This window comes from Drosophila busckii, chromosome 3R (assembly GCF_011750605.1).
Source record: "Drosophila busckii strain San Diego stock center, stock number 13000-0081.31 chromosome 3R, ASM1175060v1, whole genome shotgun sequence".
Classification (NCBI taxonomy): domain Eukaryota; kingdom Metazoa; phylum Arthropoda; class Insecta; order Diptera; family Drosophilidae; genus Drosophila; species Drosophila busckii.
The window spans coordinates 19925790-19936850 of NC_046607.1; the positions used below are offsets into that span (position 1 = coordinate 19925790).

Genomic DNA, 11061 nt, shown 5'->3' on the forward strand with positions numbered 1-11061 from the left:
TTATATTTATACTATATAACTTGCACCAATATAAAAAAGATTTCGTAAAAATTCCAAGCTAATCCTAAGTAAATTCCTGTTATAAAACGTGTACCCACTACTTGTGTCGGCTACCCCCATATAATAATTATTATATATCTATATGCTAGCAGCGTAAGTGTAATTTTGATTGAGGCTTTGTGCAAGGACACACTCATACACATAAATTTAGTTTTTTATGCTAAAGTGATTATCATAAAAAAAGAGAAACAAATATAACATTTTTGTCTGTCAACTTTAAATAATTTTGAATTGCAATAAAACAATTATAATTCATTTCAAATCAAAAACCAAAAAAACGTTGTTTTGTATGCCAATTTCAATTTATATAATTTTGTTGTTTTTATTTTTACTTTTTTTGCATTTATTTGCTTTTATTATTGTTGCTGCTGCTCTTCGCTTACATTTACAAATAGTTTATCAATATATATATATTCAATGTATATATACTATATATTTACTACAACATTTACGTTTATACTCATTATTTATTAATTATTTCATTTGTCAATCTTTTACAAATTTTATTACTTAACAGTTTTTCCCACTGCGTTAGCTATTCTGTTAAATGTTTACTTTTGTTCTATAAGCAATCCGTTCCGGGGATTATAACACGACCTAACGGCACTTTTGGCACTGACTGTGCCAATAATTAATTCAAGCTCATTAACGCTTTCGAATCGTGTGTGGATGTGAAAGATGCTGCTAAATATGCGCTAAGAGTACACTTAATTAAATAGTTTTTCATTTTTCTGATTACGTCTTACATTAAAATTGTTGTTTTTGTTTATAGGGAGGAGTGGGGGGAAGGTAGGTAGTTATAGTATAGGTATAGATGTTGTTGTTGATTTAGGATACGCAGCTTAACATTTAACACGACGAGTAGCTTGAGAATCATAGTAACTCAAAAACTAAAACTGGTTTCTAGGTTTTCTTGGGGGGATTTCGACAACAGTTAAGAAGCTAATGTATGTAGGATTAAGCATAGAGTTAAGAGTTTTAGTTTAGTATAGGTTTAAACACCCTGTATTATGTGTGTATACACAGTTTTTGTTGCTGTCATTACTATATGCATATGTATGTATGTATATTCATGCGATTACAGTTCTGACTTATATTACAATTGGACATGCATGTGGATCATCAGCTCTCTACTATAGTTTACATACAATTGCGCTCTGCACAGCAGGTAAATAACACGTTTTGTTGAGTATATATTCAAATGTGTATATATATTATGCATGTTTCGAAACTGTGTATAAAGTTAGGCTCTAACTGCATATACTACAGTATATATATGTATAACTTGTTATGTATGTGTGTGTGTGTGTGTGTGTGTGTATGTGTGTGCTTATGCATATTGCACTAATCCTCAATGGCTGCTGCTTGGACTAAGTGTGTGGCTGGTGGTGGTGCTGGTGGTTGACTTCGAGCCTAGCAGGTGTGCACCCGCAGATGATTCTGTAATGTGCTCTTTTGCCGAAACTGCTTGGGGCAGTAGGAACAGTTGTAGGGCTTCTCTCCGGTATGGATCTTCATATGATTGTTGAGCGTCGCCACTTGCCGGAAACAAACGTCACAGATCTTGCACTTGTAAGGCTTCTCTCCCGTATGCGTCTTGATGTGATTAACCAACGTGCTCTGCTGCGAAAAGAAGCGTCTACATACACTGCAGCCAAACGGTCGATCCGGATTGTCCCCCTTCAGCATATTGATGTTGCCCACGTTCAAGCGTGGCGCCTGCGGCGATGTCTGATAGTTCTCCAGTTTAGTGTTGGCTGCAACGGTCACATTGCCGGCAACCACAGAGCTGACCGTTGTGCTCCCATCGAGAAAGTGCAGCAACGGATGATGGTCCAGCTGCAGCAGGTTGTGTGTTGTGTTGTGCAGGTTGTTGGGCAGCAGCCCGCTCGTCAGCTGCTGTGTACCGGGTGCTAAGGGCGCTGGCATGGTTGAGTGATCCCCTGATGTTTGTTTGTTTGTTATTGTTGATTGTTGTTGTCGGTAGTCGGTAGTGGATTGTTGAGATGGTTTGTTGATTGTTGATAGGTTTGCATGCGTACAAAATTTAAATAAAAGCTTCGTTAGGGAAGTGCGTTAATGATCAATGCACACAGTGATAACAGAAAGCGGCTCAGTTGTAGGGCGAACACACAAGCGGCTCACCTGTGGCTTGGACAGTGCCTGGCTGCTGGCTGCTTGCTAGATGCGTATGCGTCTTCATGTGGTTGGTCAGCGTGCTCTGCTGGCGGAACTGCATGTGACAGTAGGAACACGTATACGGCTTATCCCCAGTGTGAATCTTTTTGTGATTAGCCAGCGTGGCCAGCTGGCTAAAGGACTTGTCACAAGTTTCACACTTGTACGGCTTGGGATCGATGTGTGTCCGCTCGTGATTGTGCAGCGTGCTCAGCTGTGGGAAGCGTCGCTTGCAGACACTGCACTGATACGGTTTCACCAGCTCCTCGGCCTGCGGCGAACTGTAGCTGCCCGAGTATAGAGTCTTTGAGATTTGTACACGCTGCTGTTGATGCTGCTGATAGGCATTGTGCATCTGATTCTGACCCTTGATTTTGAGCTTGCCAGATCCGGACGGTGGCGGCTGATAGTTCAGCAGAGACGTAGGCGTGCTCGACTCGGCAGCTGTGTTGGCAATTGTGTGTGTTTGTTGGTATGAGGAACAAAAGCAAGATGTAGTTAGCAACAGATTTTATTTAACTAATGTTTAAACTTTAATGTACAATTGTGAATGCATGACAAATGAGAACTGTGCGTTTCCGTTAACCTGTTTCTTCGCACTTACCCTTATGCGTCTTGACATGATTGATGAGCGTGCTCTGTTGGCGAAAGTCCTTGGCGCAAATATTGCAGGTGAAAGGCTTCTCGCCGGTGTGAATCTTGACGTGGTTCGTTAACGTCGATATCTGGCGGAATGCCTTGTCGCAGTGCTTGCACTTGTAGGGACGCTCGTCTGTATGGATTTTCATGTGATTGCGTAACGTGGTCAATTGGCGGAATTTGTTTTTGCAGACGTGGCATTGTTTCTTCTTACGCGGATCATCGACCACTGTTTCATCCTCGCTAATGACACTCTGCACCTCCTGCTTCATGGGCGATATGGGCGTATGATTGCCGCCGCTATTCGTTGTGGTGGAGATGTCCAGCAAGTGCACCAGCGGATGTTGTGGATGCAGCATGGCTTGATGGGTGGGATGTTGTATGGCCTGTACGGCAGTTAGTTGATGCAGCGCAAAGGGACTTTGCTGCAGCTGCGCTATTGTTGTGGGCTGCTGCAGCTGTTGGCCATTGCCACCGCCAGCATTGCCTCCGCCACCGCCCCCGCCGCCTAGACCGTGCGTGGCAAGCTGTGCGGGCGCATAGTGTTGATAGTTGGCCATAGCAGCTGTGGCAGCCGTTGCATGATTCAAATGCATCTTACGGCCTTTTCTTTTTGTCGTTTTCTTTCTGCTTGCGTTCTGAGGTATTCGAGATAAATGTTAATGCATGCGCGCTTCCAGCGATGTTCAATTTATTGTCTTCCCATTCAGCAAGTAAATGCAAGCGTTATACAAGTCGCAGCCATTTGCACCCCGTCGCTCGGTTTGTTATTTTAGCTGTCTGGTAATTTTTGGCTGCGCTGCCTTTGCCAGTGGGCAACACGTTGCGGTCCACGTAAGCGCTTGATGCGCTTAAAATGTTGTACACTTTACGCGGCACAGCATTCCACACACTTTGCAGCGTTTTTTTAGTGTATTGTGGCGCTTTTTTAGTTAATTGTGCAAATTTTCTCAGGCCACGCTCTTTTTTATCCTTATCAAAACAAAAATGACTGGCGTGGTTTTCCAGGGCTGTCGCACATGCAGGGCTGCTTTGGCGTAGGTATTTAGTATTCGATGGTAACTTATCGAATAAGTTATCATTCTGCCAGGGCTGACGCGCAGTACAGTGTTGCAGTGGCGAGAAATCAACAATAAGCGATTCATTTCGATAATTATTAGCTTAGCGCGGTATATTCAAAAAAGCAAAACAGTTATTAAGCAGTATCATGATTGCAGCTTGCCAACTTGTCATAAAACTAGCATGCAATTTTAAATGGATACATGTTATTAGATTTGTTCAACAATGAAGCCATATTGCTTGTCAATTATTCAACAATAAGCGGCTAAGCAGTTATCACCATGCTAAATCTGGCGCCTAAACAACGTTCCAGCTGACGAACGTTTGTCTAGTATTTGAGCCAAGAGCAGTTAACTTCAAGCATTCAGTGCGATGCCAGCAATCACGCGAATCGGTTCAACTCAAACGAAATTCTAATAAATTAAATGCCAAACAGTTTTAAATGACAAAACGATTGACAATTTGAAAATTTGCACAAAAACCTTGTAGAGCGCGCAAATTAAAGGTGCAAAAATAAGGAAAAATAATGCAATTTATGCGCACGAAGCGAATTAAACTTTTTTGTTAAATAAATTTCATGCTTCAGTTACACAGTTAAAAAACTAAAACAGTTAACGCGTTCATCAATGTGCATTTATTTAAATTTGTGCTTAGACAAGGTCAGGCGCATTGTTAAAGCAACTAAACGAATGCCAAACACACTGAATTGGACTTGGGTTTGGATTTGGGCAGGGCTGTGCCTTGTGCCCAGCCACGCCCATTTCATACACATAGATCAAGAGGAGTTTCATACAAGCGGCTTTCCACGCCCACATCTGCCACCGCCTTTGGAGCTGGAGCATATGCCACATATGATGGCCAGTAAACCACTGACGCCCGCCGAAGTTATGGTTGATCTGACCAATGATCTAACGCATCGCTTGCTACACTATCATTCCATACTTAATCGCAATAACTTTGCCTTCTCGCCCACGGCTTTGGTCAGCGTGCTGGTGGCGCTCTATGAAGGATCTGCCGGACGCAGCGCCCAGGAGCTGCGCAATGTTTTGCAATTGCCCAACAATCGGGATATCATACGCGTTGGCTATCGTGATATACACCGACGGCTGCGGGTGAGAACAGCGTTACAATAATACGTAGAGTTATCCAACTAAAATTTACATGCATCGTTAAATATTCTGTCAAACATTTAGATTATTGATTGCTGATAAAAATAACACCTAACATACGCACAGTACGAACTCGATTGTTGGCACAGTGTATTTGTTACAAAGCCTAAAGAACTTAATTGTATGCATTAGCTAGACTTCACTGTAACCAAAGCCCTCAGGGCTAGTTTTGTCTAAGCCCGCTCTTTATCAATTGTTCTATTGTTGTTTTTAAAAAAGTTGATTGACCTTATTTTTTTTTGATTGTTCAATGAGTTGTTCAAAATAATTGTATCTTATTTGTAATTGATTGATTTCTAAAAATTTGTAGCTCAATGAATAATTTTAATTGTACTTTTTGGCAATTGACCTACAGTAAATATTGGTACCAAATACCTAAATTTAAGCTACAATATATCTCTATTACAGACATATTTCTTTGGTTCAGATAATCCATTGAAAGGACTGAGTTTAAGCAGAAATAATGTCACAGTGCTCAAGGATTTTGAAACTGTGCTAATGTTTTATGGCTATGATCTAAGCGTGGATATGGTATCAGCTAAGATGGCAAATCTAACTGAATCTATGGACAACACTAATGCAACAGCAAGCAATACAACAAGCGCTGAAATGATGGAGACTACAACATTGAAGGATGTGGAAGCTACAACGCTGCCGCCAAGCACTGAAGCGCCTACAACATTGCCACCAACAACAACAACAGATGCAGAGGAGAGCACCACAGAGGCAGAAGAAGCGACAACTACAGAGGCGCCAGTAGAGGCAGCAGCAGAGGAGCCCGCAGCTGAGGATGAAGCTGCTGAGCTGGTTTCCGCTTTTGTAGCTGAAGAGGATGCCGAGCCCTTTTTGCGCATACAAAAGGCAAGGGTATCGCGTTTGCCCACCAGCAAGCTGCAGGCGCCGCTTAAGCATTCCAATCCCATAACACCCAAACCCAGTTATTTGCCCAGCGCACGCAGCGTTCAAATGCTGCCCATGATGGCGCGCCAAGTGAGTGCGCCACATACTAGAAAGATGAGCACAAGCTTTAGCATACGCCAAGTGACGACGTCGACGACAACAACTACAGCAGCGCCAGCAGCAGCAACAACACGCAAACAAACTGCTGCACGCCATAAGCGACATGTGCTGGGCTACAAGGAGCTGGATGCTAATCTCTTTGTAAGTTTATTTCCACACACTGCCCACGCAGGATTACATTCTCTGCCCATACCGCCCACCGCTGGCTTTGCGCACATTACCAACGACTTTGAGCCGCATTATATAAGCGACGCCACTGAGAGCAAAACCAACTATAATACGGATGTCATTAGTCACGTCTTCTATCTGGGCAATCAGCAGGTGGTGCACACCACTTTTAAGGTCTACAATGCAGTGCTGTACTACAAATACTTTGAGCACTTGAAGCTAAGCGTGCTTGAGCTAGAACTAGATACACCCGAGTATAATTTGATGATACTGCTGCCAGATTATCATATGGACATAGTGGCTGCGGCGGCTTCGTTGAAACTGGGACCCACCTTGCGATTGATGCGCAAGCAGCTAAAGCCACGCTGGGTGCAGGCCATCATACCAGACTTTAAGCTACATGGCACCATGTTTCTGACCAATGATCTGCAAAATGTAAGTAAGATTGTCTGTATATCTGTCTGTTGAGCTTATGCAATGCTAAATTGTTGCCACTTCTTGTTGTTTCTTTGTTGTTGCAGATGGGCATGTAAGCAGCGCTTTTGTTGCACTTTTACTTTTTGTTGTACACTTTATGTTATTGCAGCTGTGATATATTTGAGCCAAATCGCGCCGACTTTCGTCCCATGACTGATGAGAAAGGCGTCTATGTGCGACACATTGAGCAATCCATAGACGTAAACATTCGTACGCATCCCATCAATCAACTTAAGCGTAAGTAGTTGCAGCACACACACACCCGCCAAATGCATTCAGGCGCAACGCAATGCAATGCGATTGCTATCAAGGTGTTGGCCCCACCTGTAGCTGAAGATTGCAGCAACTGCTGCAGCAACAACAACGAGACCATAACAATAACTATTTCCTTTTTGTGCAGGCAACTACGGCGCTCAAACTCAGCCCATACAAATCTCTGTTAATCATCCATTTTTGTTTTTCATCATCGATCGCGACTTGGATGTGGCGGTTATGTCGGGCCGCATACTCAATCCGCTCAATGTGCGCATACAGTAAGACAGACGGCTGGCTGGGGGCATGCAACATGCGTTGTGTGGCAATCAATGGTGCAAAACGAAGGTCAAATTGCCAACTGAAAGTGAAGTTGGCGCTGTTTCCTGCAAAGTTTGCTTAGTTAACTAAAATGTAAATAATGCAAATTGCTTTTGTTTATATAAAATGATGCTCACTTTTTTCTAAACGTATAGTTTGCTTTAAATATAATGAGATTTCTTAAAACTAATGTGCACATAATGGTGTTTTCCGTAAGTTTAGTAGAGCGACTTGCGTTGTCTGTGTTGCCTTGCAGCTTTGGTAAATTTACTAAACTTTAACCTATCTCCTAACATACATACTTACTATAGTTTAATAATTGTCAGTTTCAATACTGAAACGTTGCGTACACGGTGCACACACAAAACAAACTTGTATTGCTAAATACCTCGGAGATGGATGTATCGCAATCGCAGTCCCAGCAGCAGCGTGATAGGTAGGTAGCTCCAGCTCCTAGCTCTTGTCCCAGCATCACTTGCACCACATGCTTGTAACGTTTCACCTTTGAATTTGTTGCAATCTGTTGATTTACTTCGTCGGCAATTTCGCGCGTCCACGTCTTGGCTATGTTTTTGTCGTATGTCTTGTCTGCAAATTCGGTTGCTTAGCAACGTTTGTTTTATATGCATTTTTCATTGCTTACCTTTAAGTTTTTCCGTCATTATGTTGTTCATAATGCTTTTAACAATTGGCAATGGAAAACTTTCACCAAATGCCGGTCGCATCATGCTAAACGCCGGCTGATTAGAAGCATCCATTTCAATGTCCATTTCATCACCGCCGCCCTGCACCGGCGGCTTAATAGTTTGTGTTTTGACCATATCAGACTGCTTTGCTATATCATTAGTTTTAACTGAGCTTGGATTTGCTTTTGTCTCTGCCATATCTTATTAATTAAAATTATTTAAAGTTAAATTCTGCTGCGCTTGTTTGTTTGCTTTCTAATAGTGATGGACAATGTGTTGCTAGCACCAGGGCTGGCAAATCGTGTTTACCAGCACTCACGCTGTCACGACATTCAAAATGAAAACACAACTGTGTATTATGGCGGTTGCAATTCAAATAAATAAATCTTTGTCATTCAATTCATAAAAGTTTTTTTTATTCAATTTGAAAAGAAATCAAAAAAATTACATAATAAATTCGATAAATATGTGATTATAGGACATAAATAAAGTTACACAATAATTTAAATCTTTTTTATTAGTATGCAATGCATTTGCTTTGCTTGGTTTTCTTTTTTTTTAGTATATCGTTATATATTCGCTTGTGTTTAATATATAGTAAATATATTTTTATAGAAAATATTTGTGTGTATATATCTTTGTGTTCTTTTTGATTTTAGTAGGGCAGCAAATTACATGCATGGGCTTACTATTCAAAAGTACAACACACCAAAGCTCTCTTCGCCAAAAAATAAAACAAAACTAATTAAAAAAATATTAAATACACACATTAAAACATTCTCAACTTAGACATTCACATTACACATTTAACTTAATACAAATAAACATAATACAACGTACAAAGATCAGACATTTCATCAAATTGTTTAAGGCTGCAATAAACTAAGTGACTACAAAAATTTATTGTTTTTTATATGCATTGCTCATAACTATAACTGAACATTAAGTTTAATAAGCAAACCATTTGTTTTTCATTTATACAATAATGTTGCGCATTTTAAATTATTCTCTACTGATGTTTTGTTTGCTTCTCCTCTTACAACTCATGCATATGTAAATATATATTTTTAGTAGTATGGTTATTGTTGTGAGTTCAGCTATTTAAAGTTGTTGCTTCTTCTGTTTTTGGTACATTCTGCTTAAGTATAAAGGCGTAAAATTCCTTGTAAGACTTCGTAGGCCATCAAACCCCAAGGCAAACTTGTTATTCAAATCTGCAATTGGTATAACAACAATTAGCTAACAACAATATAAGCTTAAGCTATAATTATAAACTTGCATTCGACTCGTCGTGTGCATGCGGTTGGCCGGCCAGTGTAATGCCTGCCTCGGTTGTTGTTGTTGCCACGTCCGCTCCAGTTAAATCCAGGTTTGAGGCAGTTGGTCGTAATGCCGCTCGTTTGGCCACAATTTCCAGCATCTCATTCAGTATTGCACCCTCAGCTGCTACATCGGCGGAGCTCTTGTCTAATTCTAAAAAAGAAACAGCAATAAGTTTATTTTGTTAGCTGTTTTATATGTAGCTAGACTTACTGCTGCATGATAAACGCAAATTGAGCTCCTCCTTAAGTTGGGCATGCCGATATTCCAGCTGTAGTTCATGTTGTCTAATGGTCAGTTCCTCATCACGTTTTCTGCAAAGCCAAATTGTTTATTAAGCAATAGTAGTAAGTATATTTTTATAGACTTACTTGAGTGCTGTGATATTGCGCCAAATTTCCAATAGTTCTTTAAGTTGCTTCTCGTCATTGTCCTTGGTCGTGTCCATGCTATTGGTAGAATCGCATTATATTATTATATCTTAGAATTTTTAAGTACAAACATACTTTTCACAATTGTGAGCTTCGCCTCGCAGCGCCTTCTCGATAAGCACGCCGCGTGCTTCCAGTTCCTTTAGCTGCACCTCGATCTCCTCCTGTTCACGCTGTATTTCTTGAGCGATACGCAATCGCTTGAGCTCAGCCTGTCGTGAAGCCTTCGATATGGCACGTTGCTTCTTATGCTCGCGTGTCTCGTTAATGTTGCTCTCATCTGGCAAATATATATATTAAGTTTATATATTATTTCATTTATAACAGATAACTAGACATATAAGTGTTATTTAATAACATAACAAATATAACAAACCATCGGATCTTTGATAATTCAGTGGCAAAGGCGGAATTGGTGGCGGAGTCTGATCATCCAGGGCGGTTGCTGTGGCCAGTTGATGGGGCTTGTGTATATAAAGTTGCGGACTAGATGATGAAAACGTTTCGTTACGATGATTCGCAGTGTTCGTTTGCTTTCGGCAGCGACTGTTGTTCGTGTGATTGTTGAGGTAATCTTGCGAGTGTTTTGTTTGTGTTGTTGCTGTTGTTGGTATTGTGCTTGTCAGCATATCCTTGTCCTAATAAGGATTTGCATTCAAATATGTCAGGTTTAGAATTTATTGTAGTTGTCAGTATAAATAAAGAAACATAGTTCAAGTCAATATTATTTACAAACAATTAACGTGCTTAAACTTAGAAAAAAAAAAGAAATTAAAAGTTCGTCCTTGTAGCTGAAGAGACCATAAACCATAGCAATAAAGTCCAAGAACCAATGCATGCATAAATATACTTAAAATAAATTTAAATTTAACAAACTTGTGCTTAAAAATAGTTAAAATATAACTTAATATTGGCATTGTAGCAGATCCCGAATGCTCAAACTCAAAACCAATATAATATAAGCTTAAGCAATGTTTCATAATAAAAGTGCACATAAAATGTTAAAAACAAAATTATAAAAACTAAAAAATAAAACTATAACTTAAATATTTTCAGCTGCAATTCAAAAAGGAAAAATTGGAATTAAAAATAAAATGATGTACAGCAAATAGAATTAAATCGAAAACAAGCGTTTAATGAGAAACATAAAAATGGAAACAAAAAATTTTAACAAAAAACCAAAATGTATAACAGCAAGCAAAATAAATAATGTTAGAGCCTTGATTAGATAATAATTTATGCTTACACCGAAACCGAAGTTCCCCAGATCAAAGCAAGACT

At 40.1% G+C, this 11061-nt stretch overlaps 4 protein-coding genes across 6 annotated transcripts in view; 1 reads left to right on the plus strand and 3 right to left on the minus strand.

Moving 5' to 3' along the window:
• Positions 1–517: 517 nt before the first annotated feature.
• On the minus strand, positions 518–3860 carry LOC108604618 (zinc finger protein 501). Of its 3 annotated transcripts, none has more exons than XM_017994159.1 (3): positions 2843–3860; positions 2206–2682; positions 518–2003 (listed from the first exon to the last, which is right to left on the minus strand). In XM_017994159.1, exons 1-3 carry the CDS (start codon positions 3471–3473, stop codon positions 1474–1476), a joined length of 1638 nt encoding a protein of 545 aa, XP_017849648.1. In that variant the 5' UTR covers positions 3474–3860; the 3' UTR covers positions 518–1473. The 3 variants fall into 3 exon arrangements, with proteins under 3 accessions (XP_017849648.1, XP_017849649.1, XP_017849650.1); XM_017994161.1 differs by having other exon boundaries at positions 1985–2118; XM_017994160.1 differs by lacking the exon at positions 2206–2682.
• Positions 3861–4625: 765 nt separating this feature from the next.
• On the plus strand, positions 4626–7487 carry LOC108601421. Its single transcript, XM_017989319.1, has 5 exons — positions 4626–5048; positions 5514–6728; positions 6815–6822; positions 6880–7007; positions 7171–7487. Exons 1-5 carry the CDS (start codon positions 4626–4628, stop codon positions 7305–7307), a joined length of 1911 nt encoding a protein of 636 aa, XP_017844808.1. The 3' UTR covers positions 7308–7487.
• Positions 7486–8246, minus strand: LOC108602366 (tctex1 domain-containing protein 2). Its single transcript, XM_017990469.1, has 2 exons — positions 7987–8246; positions 7486–7931 (listed from the first exon to the last, which is right to left on the minus strand). Exons 1-2 carry the CDS (start codon positions 8225–8227, stop codon positions 7672–7674), a joined length of 501 nt encoding a protein of 166 aa, XP_017845958.1. The 5' UTR covers positions 8228–8246; the 3' UTR covers positions 7486–7671.
• A 253-nt stretch (positions 8247–8499) lies between these two features.
• The window catches only part of LOC108603012 (F-actin-monooxygenase Mical), a 35762-nt gene continuing 33200 nt past the window's right edge, over positions 8500–11061 (minus strand). Inside the window, 7 exon segments of the mRNA XM_017991408.2 lie at positions 8500–9243; positions 9309–9502; positions 9563–9663; positions 9721–9798; positions 9856–10060; positions 10157–10418; positions 11027–11059. Coding sequence (XP_017846897.1) covers positions 9238–9243; positions 9309–9502; positions 9563–9663; positions 9721–9798; positions 9856–10060; positions 10157–10418; positions 11027–11059 — 879 coding nt within the window. The 3' untranslated portion in view covers positions 8500–9237.

What these genes read in the sequence shown, in the direction of transcription:
- LOC108604618 (XM_017994159.1), bottom strand. Translation starts at nt 3,473, where the DNA reads ATGCATTTGAATCATGCAACGGCTGCCACAGCTGCTATGGCCAACTAT. An exon ending in TCATGTCAAGACGCATAAGG is followed by an intron (nt 2,683 to 2,842) that starts GTAAGTGCGAAG and finishes TTGCCAACACAG; the next exon opens with CTGCCGAGTCGAGCACGCCT. An exon ending in AGGCACTGTCCAAGCCACAG is followed by an intron (nt 2,004 to 2,205) that starts GTGAGCCGCTTG and finishes AACAAACATCAG; the next exon opens with GGGATCACTCAACCATGCCA.
- LOC108601421 (XM_017989319.1), top strand. Translation starts at nt 4,626, where the DNA reads ATGCCAAACACACTGAATTGGACTTGGGTTTGGATTTGGGCAGGGCTG. An exon ending in ATATACACCGACGGCTGCGG is followed by an intron (nt 5,049 to 5,513) that starts GTGAGAACAGCG and finishes TCTCTATTACAG; the next exon opens with ACATATTTCTTTGGTTCAGA. An exon ending in TCCCATCAATCAACTTAAGC is followed by an intron (nt 7,008 to 7,170) that starts GTAAGTAGTTGC and finishes CTTTTTGTGCAG; the next exon opens with GCAACTACGGCGCTCAAACT.
- LOC108602366 (XM_017990469.1), bottom strand. Translation starts at nt 8,227, where the DNA reads ATGGCAGAGACAAAAGCAAATCCAAGCTCAGTTAAAACTAATGATATA. An exon ending in AATGACGGAAAAACTTAAAG is followed by an intron (nt 7,932 to 7,986) that starts GTAAGCAATGAA and finishes CCGAATTTGCAG; the next exon opens with ACAAGACATACGACAAAAAC.